The sequence below is a fragment of the Bufo bufo genome, chromosome 4 (genome assembly GCF_905171765.1).
Source record: "Bufo bufo chromosome 4, aBufBuf1.1, whole genome shotgun sequence".
Classification (NCBI taxonomy): domain Eukaryota; kingdom Metazoa; phylum Chordata; class Amphibia; order Anura; family Bufonidae; genus Bufo; species Bufo bufo.
In genome coordinates, this window is record NC_053392.1 from 284,001,175 (window position 1) to 284,015,636 (window position 14,462).

Sequence of the window (14,462 nt, forward strand, 5' to 3'; positions counted from 1 at the left end):
ATGAGCCCACAGCCTGCTCATTGAATCCTGGCGGCCCCGACAGAACTGCAAGCCCAGGGAGAGCAGATTGCTCCAGCAGTGCAACCAGGAGGCCATGAAGGATGAGGTCCACTTCCTGCTGCGGTGCTCCGCATAGATAGATAGATAGATAGATAGATAGATAGATAGATAGATAGATAGATAGATAGATAGAAGTCTCCCCCACATATAACAGTCGACATGGACAACATAATCAAGATAATACATAAATAATAAAATCAGAATCACAAATCAAAAAATGTTTAATATGGAATTGCTTTCCATATCTGGATGCTTGAATAAGCCTCCCTTTACCATCAGGTGCCAGTTTACACAATTCAGGAAGGGGAAACAGCCCATTCTGGGTCTAGATAAGAACATTTGGCACAGCCTGCTATTGCCCTTAACATCGGCAGAAACCAATTGGTCCCTCGAATTTCTGGGTCTGCGAAAAAAGAGACTAAAGGTTGTGATGCATACTCGGATATGATACCTAAACTTTGTATACGTGGACTGTAGTCGTTGTACGTAGATACAAAGGGAATCCTATGTGTGACACTTTCTCTAACTTGTCCTTTTAGTGTGAGTTCCCTATCAAACTCCTTAGCTTTAATCCTATGTTGTTGTAATAAATGTTTTGGGTACTCCCTTTGTCAGAATTTTACTGTCATATCATCAAGTGTCCTTTCCAAAGAAGATTAATCAGACACTAAATGCTTAACATGTAAAAACTGGCTAAAAGGGAGGTTTCTCACCATATTCCTTGGATGTCAACCGTTGAATCTCAGAAAAGAATTTCGATCCATGGGTTTCACAAATAACGAAGTTTGCAATGTATCACCACATACTCGTATTGTGTCCAAAAACTTGATTTTCACAGTCAATTACACCAGCATAAATTTGACCTCAGGACCAATCTGATTAATGAAATTATGAAAGCTCTGTAAATCATCAACTGAACCTGTCCAGATGAAGAAGATGTCATCAATGTATCGCAGCCACTTGGGAAAAGTGGTAGGAGACAAAGATGACATCCTCCTCAATATTTGCATACTCAGGGGCCAAATGTGACCCCATCGCCACATCCTTCTGCTGTAGATAAAAATTATCCTGTAACCAAATATAACTGTATTGTAGAACACTGCCCAATAAATCAAGGATAAAGCTGCGGGTCTCTTCAGAAGAACTAGAGTCAGTCAATTTGGAACATACAGCCTTGGTACCCCTTTCATGGTCTATAGAAGTATACAACCTTGTGACATCAAAAGATGCCAAAACCACATTGTCATATTCAGTAAGTTTAATTTTAATTTAGATAGATGTCAATATGAGAGATATGTTGAATGTAGATATATACATATACTGTATATTAGAAATAAGTGAATAAATTTCAACAAATTCATTCAAAATCAGGCTCCTGGTGCACCAATTGGCTTTGATGCTCATTAGAGAGTCTACTTCTTGATTTACAGAGCCAGACATCTCACCTGGCCCTGTCAATCTCGCTCCTGCGCCACAGCTCTGAGTATCAGCGCAAGAGAAGAGGATGTTCTGTTGCTAACTGAGCAGTGCAGATACTGACTGTGCATGCGCTGCTGACATCTGTGGACACCTGGAAGTGGATGCAGCACTCCTCCGTCCAAAGCCGGGCTGCTATCAATTGCATGGGGATACATTTATGCTATCTGTATGATATAAATTTTGATATTTACTAATATTATGATGACTTAATATTTTTACATATTTCTGATGCCTTTTTTCCAACTACTTTCGCCATTTTCTATTTTATACCTTTTAATAGGCTTCATAAAGGGCACAATAAAAACATTTAAAAATATTTACTAAAACCCTAAACTGTTTGTTGTGCCACATGACCACTGCAGCCTTTTTTGTGCAGACGCTGAACAGTAACTTAACGCAATCAGCGCATGCTCATTAGATGCCATCAGCCACTGTTCAGCAGCACCTGAGCAGAAGACACTGCAGCCAGCCACAGCCACTAATGTGGGTAGATATCACTACCTCCACAAGCTTGCTTTCTCTAGACAGGGTGACCACAGCTCTACACTGTTTGCATAGTCTGTTGAATGGCAGTCTGGGGTCTTCTGATGAGCAGCTGGCCTAAAATGTGTGGAGCTTTACTTTATTGCGCCACAATAAACATGTAGAGACTACGCCAGCACACCACACCAGGGATCCCTCTGCATAACTGAAGGAGCAAGGCTGAGCATGTGCATCCACCTCAGCTCATCAACTGAGGTGGTCATAGAAAAGTTGCTGAATAGAAAAAGCAGGCGGCGCTATTCTAATGTTATTTTTGGAATATGAGGGGAAATAAGCATTCTTTTAAGAGGTGTAAATACAAAAACTATACAGACATACAATGAATACTTTCTATGTGGTCCTAAAGTTTATAGGAAGTAAATCCTTCTCTGAGGTCTTGAATTTACTTTTTAATCAACAATTTGCGGAACATTGATTTTGTACATTTTTTGTCTCCATAGGACAACAAAGCCTATTCAAAATTTATAAGCACTGTAGGCGCATAGCTCTAAACAGCAATGAGGGATATACAATTAGTTTACTAGAAAATCTACTGTAAGCCTTTTAATTAAAGGAGAATAAACAATTGTGCTAATTGCTCCCCTGATGTTATTTTATACACCAGTGATGAAAATTTTATGTACTTGATTTTAAGCATTCAAGCTAAGGCTTTATACTGTAGTTCCATACCATTGGTAGTGCCAAAAAAATTGACTAGTTGTGGACTTTTCATTAAAGTGTAACCGTCATTTTGGTTTATATTTAATATTGCCTAGGGACAGTGGTTTTAAGCATTTTTGTAATGTACCCTATTAGAGAAAGTTGTCTATTTTTACCAGAAAATAATATGAAAAGAGCAACCTTAGGCCTCATGCACAAGACCACCAGAATTTTGTAGTCCGCAAACTGTGTATCTGCAAAATACGGAAGCAGTCCGTGTGCCATCCACATTTTGTTTCTGGATCTATTGGAACTCATAATACAATGTATGTTTCCCTCACGCATTAAATGAGTTTTCTGGGATTTTAATATGGACATACTCAAGACAAATCATCAATATCTGATCGGCGGGGATCCAACACCCGACACCCCCGCCGATCAGCTGTTTGAAGAGAAGGCTGCTCTCGTTTATCAAAGACAAATTAAATGCGTGGTGGGTAGTTGTATATAGAATAGTGTATCACAGGAGCCAACTACTACGGTCTTGTCACCTCTACGTTTAGGAAGGCCACTGCTACCAACAGCCTATTACATTGGGACAGTCATCACCCAGTGAATCTCAAGAAGGGTATCCCCCGCGGACAGTATTTGCGGATGAGAAGGAACTGTTCAGACCGTGAGAGCTTTCACTATGAATCAAGAAAACTACAAAAGAGATTCTCCACTAGGGGCTACCCACAACACATTCTTAGGACGGCCTTCCAGAGTGCATCCCTCTGTGAACGCAATACCCTTCTGATACCTAGACAGTCAAAAGGGAATGATGAGGTCATAAGAATTATTTCTACTTTTGACACCATGAGTCAGGAGGTGAGGAATATCATTACTAAGTACTGGCCTATTCTTCTAATGGATCCTGATGTATCGGATAGACTTCCCCCCCACCCCAGCATCATGTTCAGGAGAGGCAGATGCCTCTGCGATAGACTGGTGCATAGCCACTATTTGGGGCCTGTCCCCAAGGGAACGTGGCTGGATCGGAAACCACTTGGTACCTTCCGCTGTGGATCCTGTCTGGCATGTAAAAATATCAACAACACTAAAATGAACGTATGCTCGGTTACGGGGAAAACATATGATATCTGCGATTTTATTAACTGCCGTAGCGAGGGGGTTGTCTACCTGGCTCAATGCGCATGCCCTAAGGATTATGTGGGCAAAACTTTTAGAGAATTTCGGAAGCGCATACTTGAACATCTTAATGATATTAAAAACAAAAAAGACACCCCACTTGCGAATCATATGTGGGAAGTTCATCGCGGGGATCCGAGATCTCTTCGTTTTTCCGCATTGGAATTGGTCAGACCCTCACCCAGGAGGGGCGACTGGGACCGCAGGATCCTCCAAAAGGAGTCGGAGTGGATCTTCCGGTTCCAGTCGCAATCTCCAGCGGGTTTGAATGAACAGCTCACCTTCACTTGTTTTCTATAATGTTTGGCTCCTGGTACTCCTGCTTCTGGTCTACCCGTCACCTCATCCTCCTCTGACAAATGACTAAAAGCCTATCGACACGTGAAGTGTTAATATTCTGAATTTAGGACTTATATACATCAGTATGGTCCATGTATCATCTATTTTACTGTATCTATTTATTAAAAATATACCTTTAAATATACTTCATTTGCAAATTGCATGCGATTCGACACATGACTTGAGTAGACAGGAATTTGTCTAGAAGTCCCTCTCTGCCTAAGTGTGGCCCTATACACTTGCCCCTCATTCCTCTACCTGGACCTGTCATTTTGATATACTCCATTAATTTAGTCCACTCACAGGTTCTCACCTATTTCCATAGTAGTTCTCCTTTTTGGATTGTGTATCCTAATATTATGGTCCAGTACTCCTGTCTGATCCACCTGACAAGAGTAAAACATATTTTGCTGGCAAATTGGGGCTGTGGTGGCGTTGTTCTGACGGTGGAACGCATAACCACGCCCCTTTGGAGCCGCTATGGAACGCATGAGCCTGGGCCTGCAGCGCACGGATGACGCAAGCGGGCGGTGATTGCGTGCCGGAGGTGGAACGCACGGCCATCCTGGAAATCTCGGCGTGCGTTCCAACCACGATCCGGGATAAACAGTCACTATGTAAGCAATTAGGAGTGCCCTAGTAAGATATCGTTATCGATGTAGGCCTGACAATTAGTGTTTCTGTGAGTATACATTCACCATCATAGTAGGATTTCCTGAACCTTGTTTAGTCTATCTGGATGTGAGGTCACATGATGTAATAGGGGTAAGGTGATTGGTGCAGGACAATGGGGGACCGCCCCTACCTGGTGGGTATAAGTAGTCAATGTGTCGACCTGCAAATTGGAGCATCATTTTTCAGCCCCCTGGAGTACCCCTGACTGCGGACCACTGTATGGAGAGACCCTCAGGACCGGATAAGTACATTATATATATGATTATACATCTTTATTATCCTGTTCGTTCCTGTACTATCCTATTGGTCTACAACAGTGGAACACCGCCTAGGGGTGCTCCAGCAACCTTGGTTCTTTTCTTTCATCGTTTTGAAAAGTTGCCATGTAGCCGCTTTATTATAGCAGCAACCCATATTTCTATATATCTTTTCTATACTTCTTGATATAGTCTCCTGATGAACCTTTTATGAAGGGGAAACGCGTTGAGACTGAGACTTTAAACTGAGTGTAATACTTCATGATTTTGGTAGAGTGCTATCTATCCTGATATATTGAATGCATCATTTCATCATCTATGGAAGATGGAGATTTTTTCCATGGTGTTGTAAACATTGTTGTTATACTGTGGGATTCAGATATTGTGCTGGACCATCCTCCCTTGACTTGATTTAGCACTCACTAACATGGTTGGTAATTGAATTACACTGCTGTGATTATCTTTTTTGTTGACTGCTGTGGAGTAACATTTACTCCTGTTCGTTTTTCAAATATCGTTGATGCATGACCCGGACATCCATATGGGTCTACTTGCTACAAGGGCCTTTTAAGGACAGACAGGCTAGGAACGGGGACGGAATGTTCCCACCATCAGGGTGCATCTCTGGGCTGAGACAAGGTCAGGGACACCACAGGGACACAATAGGGACCCGGATGGTTTGTCTTTTGGGTGTACCATCACGATCAGCCACCCTGTCTGTCACTTTCAACTGGCTCCCAGTGTCTGTTTGTAAGTGTTGTATGTCTATTAGTCCCCATGCGAGGGACCTCTGTGTAATTTTTTAAGCATTTATATTAAAAGTTATATTTTAGGTAGTTGGCTCCTGTGATACACAAGGCTGCTCTCGTGTCAGCGTAGCCTTCCCTTCGTTGTTTATGTGCTCACCGTCCACATTGCAGAGGCCAGCACGTGTAATTACAAGAAGCCGTCCCATTCACTTCTATGGGACGGCTCCTTCCTATTCAATTGTATACCAATGAGCCTTCCCATAGAAGTGAATGGGACGGCTTCTTGTAATTACACCTCCTCATCACTGAACAAAGAAAGGAAGGCAGCGCTGGCATGAGTGCAGCCTTCTCTTCAAACAGCTGAGCGGCGGCGGTGCCGGGTGTCAGACCCCCGCCGATCTTATATTGATGACCTATCCTGAGGATAGCTCATCAATAGTAAAAATTGGGGAAAACCCATTTAATAGTGAACAGATAATTGACAAGATTGGTCAGCTATTTGAAAACCCTACTTGGGTGTTTAACACTATTGTGCCTCTGTTTCGTAAGACAAGTTGATATTATATAGTCATTTGTGTTTGCTTGTCCATATACTGCAGCGACTAACTACTATTGTGTAAATCAATTGAGCCGTCTCTATCTGAACATCTGCAGAAAAATAGAGTTAAATTAAGCCCCATTCTTTGGCCATGTTTTCCCTTTCCATCATCTAGGTCATGTCCACTATCATACAAATTACCAATAATTACTTTAATGGATTTAATTAAGATAAACTTCTGTTATGTATTCCACTTCTGACCAGTATTGCCAAGTCTTAAAAATACACTCTACTGAGGATTTCACAACAAAACATGTACTGTTGGCCAATTATGTAAAAAAAAAAAGCAGCAATACCATATACTAGAGCAAAACGTTCATACACTGAATATAATAACTTAATAGTAAGATTTGCTGAATATTATACATCCTAAAGGATTAGGCAGTGGCACAGTCCTCTTTATGGGTTTGATGGGCACTCCACAGCAGGCACATAAGAAGAAAGTTTACAGTCTACAAAGGATTTTCTATGGTGCACCTGGCCTTAGCCACTTTTGTTGTCATCCACACTAAAAAACTGTGTTTTAGACGCCGTTCTTAATAAAGGCCCTGCACTGGCGGAGGATCCGCCGAAGTTATGAAGAGGCGCCAGTCTCTCCATAACTTTGGCACACCCATCTCCAGTTCTAAATGTAAGACAGCTTCCGAGCTATCTTATATTTAGACCATTTTCTATGCCTAAAACAGGCGTAGAAAATTATGAATGATACGGGCCTGCCGGCCTGTCTCCTGCCACGCCCACAATTTTAGACCTGGCATGAGCGGAGCGAAGTTGCAGATAACGGTGCAACTAACCACTGCGCCGGCGTGTTTCCGATTCATAAATGATCCCCATAATGTACAATTTCACAGCAATTCGCAAAACACAAAGGAATTTTGTTTTGAACATGCATACAGATTTACTGCACAGTTTACTCCATGGTTGCCAATGCCTCACTTTTAGTGACATTTTAGTGGCATAACCATGCCCTCCAGCAGCTTTGCTGCCACACATCTGCCACTCTGGCAGCCCTGCTGCCATAGTATGTACTAAGTGTAGGGGAATTATTTAAAGTTTTAATATATTGGTGGATAGGATAGTTTTTATTTTTGTAGACTTCATCAGCACAATCATGTTCTAAGGTTCATTCTGGAGTTAGGAGAATATGTTTTCCAGCGAGGCTGTGTCCAGTCTGTATAGCTGAAGCTGTGGCCTGTGCTCACAAGGTCTCATTATTACAACAGATCTGTTAACATATGGGTGGCTCTGGCTGAAGTGAGACACAAACTTGCAGGGTAGTTGTCATGTTGGTGCTCCCTGCCTGCTGCCATCCCGCTATCAGCAGTGGGCATATGTGCCACAGCACTTATCCTTCTGATGCTGCCCAGCAGCCAGTCCCTGCCAGCCCTCCTCTAACAGGGTTGGCTGCCAGAGTCCTCAGTACTCCTCTGGAAGCCACAGCCTATGCTTGGCTGTTAGGCCTATTTTCTTGTCCCGTAGGGCATGTGGCGCTTAAAGGGCCAGCGCACTATTGTCCATTTTGTGGACAAGGACAGGCATTATTACAATGGAGCCTCCAAAAAAAAACTGATCCAACACGGATGTAACACGGATGTCATCCGTTTTTTTTGTTCTGATTTGTGTTTTGCGGACTGCAAAATACATACAGTCCTGTGCATGAGCCCCAATACTGTGACAAATCACTAGGATACTGAGAATGAAGAGACAGAAGTCCTTCAGTTTTTTCCATTTCTCTTCTTGTCCAACCGTGGGGTGGGAACTTCAAATGATTCCCTTCAAAAACAGTAAAGTGCTTAAAGAGGTTGTCCCATCTGGGACATTTATGGCATATTCACAGAATATGCCATAAATGTCCAATAGGTGCAAGACAGCAAAGGAGAGGTGGCCTTGCATGTTGAACTCTCTGTGATATCGCAAATACAGCAAATTGCACCAAAATATGTTAAATTTTGCCAGAATTCATGTGCAGCCACAATAGTAAATTTTGGCAACTGTATTGTAAAAGCTGTAGAATTAAATCATTGGTAGTATATATATGTATTTAACCCCTTAGTGACCACCAATATGCCTTTTTACGGTGGTCACAAAGGGGCCTTAGGCTGGGCCATCTCCTATTCACGGCGGCCTTGTCTAAGCGCTGAGATGAGAGCTGCCCTCATAATTTAACAGCCTGGACAGGCAGGAGTGCCAATCCGGGCTGTTTAAACCCTTACATGCCACATCCAATGGCACCTGCTGCATGTAAGCAGTTATAGAGGGAGTGGATGCCCACAGTATCCCATCAGCAACCCACAAATGGATTGCGCGGTGATGATGTCAGTAAAGGCAGACTGAGACCTAGTGTAGAGCTCAGGCCTGCCTCGCATGTTCTCCAGCAGCTGTGTACAGGGGAGCACCCAGGAATTTTGTCTGGGGGGGTCCGAAAGGCAAAAAAATGTGGCATGTGTAGTGCGAGGGGGTGGCTGTAGTGTGTTGCGCTGATTCTTTTACTTGGCCATTTCTAAAAGCTCTGCAGGAATGGAACAATGCGGCGCGCGCAGAGCGGCCGCCATTTATTAGCCCCACCCATTATTAAAAGCCCCTCCTACATATAATAGGCCACGCCCAGCAAACACTGTACAGCTGAAATTCTATAGTTGAGGCCTGTCTCTACATATCATACGGAGAGGGGAGGGTCTATCCTGGCTGCACTACCTGCTTATACAACAAGCTACAGCCAGGAAGCTCCTCCGCTCTCCTCCCTCCCCAGATCCTGCTCAAGGCCTGTGGTTCCCCCCACCATCTGTCACCCGCCCGTGGCCTGCTGCCCCCTTTGGCCGTCCTCACCCAGCTCTGAATCCTCCTTCTGCAAATGGCAGGGGGAGGAGCCGGAGCATCTCCTCTCCTACATAGCGCCCCATACCTCTTACATCCAGTGATGTCACCTTTGTTGTAGACGTTCTCTTTCTTTATCTTCTCCATTCAGACCAGACCGCCATGATGATTTTTCAGCCATCTCCCATCTCTGCAGAGATTAACAAACAGACATTAGTTTCCCACATTTCCATCATCTTCTGAACACCCTTTCCTGCCACCCCCAATACTATACTGCAGAGAAAGTCCCCCTGGAAATACTACTACCACACAAATAGTGCCCCCTTCAACAATTATTGGCACACAGTGCTCTAAAAAATAACTGCGCCCAGACACTAATAGTATAAAGATAATGTCCCCCAAAAATTATTGTGCTAAGCTGATACTGTGCCAGGGTGCCCCCCAAAGTAACAGTGCTCCCCAAAATCCCACCAATAGAAATAATTCTCTGCCAGAGCACACTTAGTAGTAATAATGCCCCTATAGTGCCATACTAGTAATCATGTTCCTCATAGACCCCCAGTAGTAGTAAAGCTAATACCCCCTAGTAGTAATAATTCTCCCTATAATATGACAGTACATGAAATACCCCCGCTTAGTGCCCGCAGTTGAGCTAATGTCCCCATAATTTATGCCAGTATAAAATACCCCTATATAGTGCCCCAGTAAATGCCCTCATAGTGCTCCTCTCGCCCTTTCCCATAGTGTCCCCCATAATTTGCCAGTAAAAAATGCCCCTTATAAGTGCCGCCATATGCCCCAATAGTGCTCCACTCCCCCATAGTGCCACCAAATAATGCCCCATAATGCCGCTCTCCCCTATAGTGCCAGTAAAAAATGCCCCCTTAGTGCCACCAGATGCCATAATGCCCCCCATAATGTGCCAATAAGAAAAAAGGCCCCTTTAGAGCCCCCACTTCCCCATAGTGCCCCCAAATAATGCCCCTATAGTGCCACCAGATGCCCCATAGTGCCGTTCTCCCCTATAGTGCCGCCCATAATGTGTCAATAAAAAAAGCCCCTTTAGACCCCCCAGATGCCCCCATAGTGCTCCTCTCCCCCATGGTGCCCCCCCCCATAATGTGCCAGTAAAAAATGCCCCCTTAGTGCCACCAGATGCCATAATGCCCCCCATAATGTGCCAATGAGAAAAAAAAGTCCCCTTTAGAACCCCCACTTCCCCCATAGTGCCCCCAAATAATGCCCCTATAGTGCCACCAGATGCCCCATAGTGCCGTTTTCTCCTATAGTGCCTCCCATAATGTGTCAATAAAAAAAAAGCCCCTTTAGAGCCCCCAGATGCCCCCCATAGTGCCCCTCTCCCCCATGGTGCCCCCCCATAATGTGCCAGTAAGAAATGCCCCCAGAGTGCCACCCCCAAAAAAAATTAGGCTGTAAGAATTGTCAGATGCCCCCATAGTGCCAGCAGCTCGCCCCCCCCTCCAAAAAAAAAAATATAGAAAACACTGATACTTACCTCCATCAGCAGCGATGTGATGCAGGCTCTTCCGGCCTGTGTCCCTGCTGTGTGCTGCCTGGCTCAGGCGGCACGATGATGACATCATCGCGCCGCATGAGCCGGCCTCTGAAAGGCTGCAGGCATTAGTGCCTGCGGCCTATCAGAAGAACACGGGAGGGACACGCCTCTCCCTCCCCTGCCGCAGCACAGGCATCTGTATCGCGTGTAGCGATACAGATGGATATGGAGATGAACGCTTCCACAATGGAAGCGCTCATCTCCTACTGCCCGCCGCCACCACCGCCGCTGCCGCAATTACATCCAGGGCCGTGCCGCCTGTGGTGATCGGCGGTGCGGCCCTGAGGGATAAAAAAAATCTGGTTGTTCTAGGGGAGGTCCAGACCCGCCTGTTATAGTCCCCTTTTGGTACTATTAAATGGTTAAAAAAATTCCAATAATAAAGCTTTTTATTCCATTGAAAAAATGCTTTTCAATGGAGAAATTGCAAAAATAAAATCTCCCTCTCATTTTTGGTATTACCTCATCTGTAACGACTGCACTACGCAAATATCATGTAAATAATCCCTTACGGTGAATACCATAAAAAAATAAAAATAAAAAGCATTGTCGCTTTTTTGCTTGCCACCAAAAAAAAGTACTAAAAAGTGATCAAATAGTGTCATGTACCCCAAAATGATACCATTTTTTTGAAAAAGTTTTATTGAGCAAATGTAGTAAAAAGAAAAACTGTATGTATTTGGTATTGTTGTAATCGTACTGACCTAGAGAATAAAGCTATCATATTATTGATGCCAGAAAATGAACGCCAGAAAATTTACAACATAGTGGCAGTATTGCTATTTTTTTTTCTTTAGCCCCTCCCAGAAAGAGTTAATAAAAGTTAATCAGTAATTTATGTGTACCCCCCAAAAAAACTACAACTTGTCCCGCAAAAAACAAGCTCTCAGACAGCCCCACTTCTGGGACTCTTATCTTCAGAACAGGGCTCCCAAAGTGAATGGAGAGAAGCTGTGCGTGTTCATAAAATAGTCAAGACTCGCTTGGCCATTTTTAGAGGTCTAATAGCGGTGAACGGAGACGTGCCTGCGCAGCTCGCTCTCCAATCACTGCTATGGGACTTTTAAAGATGGCAAAATGCTCTCGCTCGGCTATTTGCAGAAGTCCCATAACAGTGAATTGAGAGGACAGTGCATTCCACAGCTGCTGGAGGATGCGTGGGGGAGGATCCATATGGCGAACACGATCCCACAGATGCTCAAATGTGTCCAAGTCTAGGGAAATAGGGGGCCAGGGTAGTTCTTGGAAGTCTTGGTCATGCTCCTCCAACCTATGCCTAGCCATACATGTTACACTGTCTTGCTGGAAGATCCCATCCACCCAGGGAATACAAGCAGCATATATGGGTGAACGTGATGTGCAAGGATGGATGGATTCATATCTAAATTGGTTGAGAGTGCCTTCAACAGGGATGACTGAGCCAAGAGAATGCCATAAAAACACTCCCCAGACGATAACCCTGCCCCCACCCCTTTGTTCTTCCAGCAATGGTTGCAGGGTGTTTGTTCTCTGATATTTCTCGCCTGACACAACAAAGTCCATCTATTCAATGAAGCAAAAAATATGGAAAAGGCAACACTGCCATTCAGCGGAGGTCCAATTCCAATACTGTTGCGAGAATTGAAGCCTTTTCTCCGATGCAACTTCATTAGCAGAGGTGCGGTGACCATACGTCTCCTTTGGAGCCCCATATGCAGTAGGGTTCACTGAACTGTTGTTCTAGACCCACGTCTGGTAGCAACCTGGTTCATTTTGGCAGTGAGCTGCTCCACTGTAGCGGGTCAGCCCCCGCCTTCATATCTGACGTTCAACTCTCACATCAGTGGTACTCCTCAGTCTCCATGTCACTTATGCACAACAGTGCCATTTGTCCGCTCACCATACACTTTCATCACAGCAGTACAGGAGCAGTTCACAAACTGCACAGCTTCAGAACTACTGGCACCCTTGGCCGGAAAGCTAATTATCATCATTTTTTGCTACTCTGTTAAATCGCCTTTTTTACCCATCACAGCAAAGAGGGATATGTGTACAGACAGCCTATCGCACATCTTATGTACACACCAAGCCAGCTCACCACATGTGATTTCCTTCATGAGCTACACACTGCCAACGTCAAAAGTAGGAGGTGGTCATAATAACTCGACCGTGACTCGAAGTTTAGTGAATTATATGTACTAACATTTTCTATTTTTATGCCTTATTTTCTATGTTTGTATCTGTAGTTTTAACCATTCTCATTTCCATTTCAGGAATTCGTAATGATTGTTGTGTTTGGTTTGGAGTATATTATTCGTATATGGTCTGCTGGTTGCTGCTGTCGCTATCGAGGATGGCAGGGAAGGTTACGATATGCCCGGAAACCATTTTGTGTAATAGGTAAGCATGTTCTTTACAGAGATTCAGCAGTGATGGTGGAAGGCTGCTAGCTATTGGGTTATGGGTATGGAAATGGTTATTTTATCATGTTAATAGTAACTGATAAAGAGTAGAAAACATTACAGAGAAGAATGAAAAATAGAGGTTTCTCTGTATCTCTCGGTAACTGACACAGCTTCTAATGGAATATATTGTTGGTGACAATTGAAGATTTAAACTGAGCACGTTCAACCAGCTTGGTGAGATGGAGAAAAAATAAGGAAAAGAACAAACAGCAGGTGGCGCTATACAGATACATTTCAGAAATTTTTCACTGGCTATACTAAAGGTTTAATTACACGCAATTACAAAGTATTCAGATCCAGATGCTGGTGAAAAATGTAGAATATGCTATGTGACACAAACCCTTTAAAGGGAGATGTAAGGTCATTGTTCCAGTTGTTCTGCAAGATTTATTTCAAGCTGTTCTTTCTCAGGTGTGTGTCCTTTCTGCTGCATCTTGTACCAGTTGAAGGATGGAACTGAGCATGTGCTCAGAAATTAGGAAAAGAGCAAACTGAAGGTGGCGCTATACAGATAGATTTCATTGAATAACACATTTTCAATTACATTCAGTTACAAAAGTATTCATATCCAGGTGCTGGTTTAAAAAATTGAAGATATTTTTGTGGGGCAACCCCTTTAATGCAAAAAATGCACTCTTTTGAATTGATTTTGTGAATCAAACATTGATAAAAGTTAAAGTGATAGACTTGTTTTTTGAATTTCCACTTAGGATCTATGAGCTCACCTGGTATGTCAGAAGTATTAAATACTTGAATTCCCTATGAAACAGCAATTCTGGAGCATGTTTTCTTAGATCTCTCTGCTGCGCCTGTGTCATTTCTCCCTAGAACTGGGAGTGCCCATTTCCCAGGTCAACGTAGTGGCCCAGATTTACTAATGTGTTTGTACCTAGAACCTGTCTAAAAAAAAAAAGTGCAAAAAAGTAAAAAACAAACAAAAACAAATGCCACCTCAAAAATGTTACTTTTGAATAGAGTCACCAGGATTAAAACATAATTGTGCCTCCTAATTGTGTCCCTGAAGTGCCATCATGAGGAGAGCAGTGAACAACCCATGTCAAGATCTGTAAATAGTCTGTTCTACTGACTGTTTCCCAG

At 43.5% G+C, this 14,462-nt stretch overlaps 1 protein-coding gene across 2 annotated transcripts in view; it reads left to right on the forward strand.

The window, feature by feature from the left end:
- KCNQ5 (potassium voltage-gated channel subfamily Q member 5) overlaps window positions 1–14,462 on the forward strand; it is a 699,309-nt gene that overhangs the window by 523,486 nt on the left and 161,361 nt on the right. For both annotated transcript variants that reach the window (XM_040428645.1, XM_040428646.1), the window contains exon 3: window positions 13,173–13,299. In XM_040428645.1, the coding sequence (XP_040284579.1) occupies window positions 13,173–13,299 (127 nt within the window). The remainder of the gene's footprint in view (window positions 1–13,172; window positions 13,300–14,462) is intronic.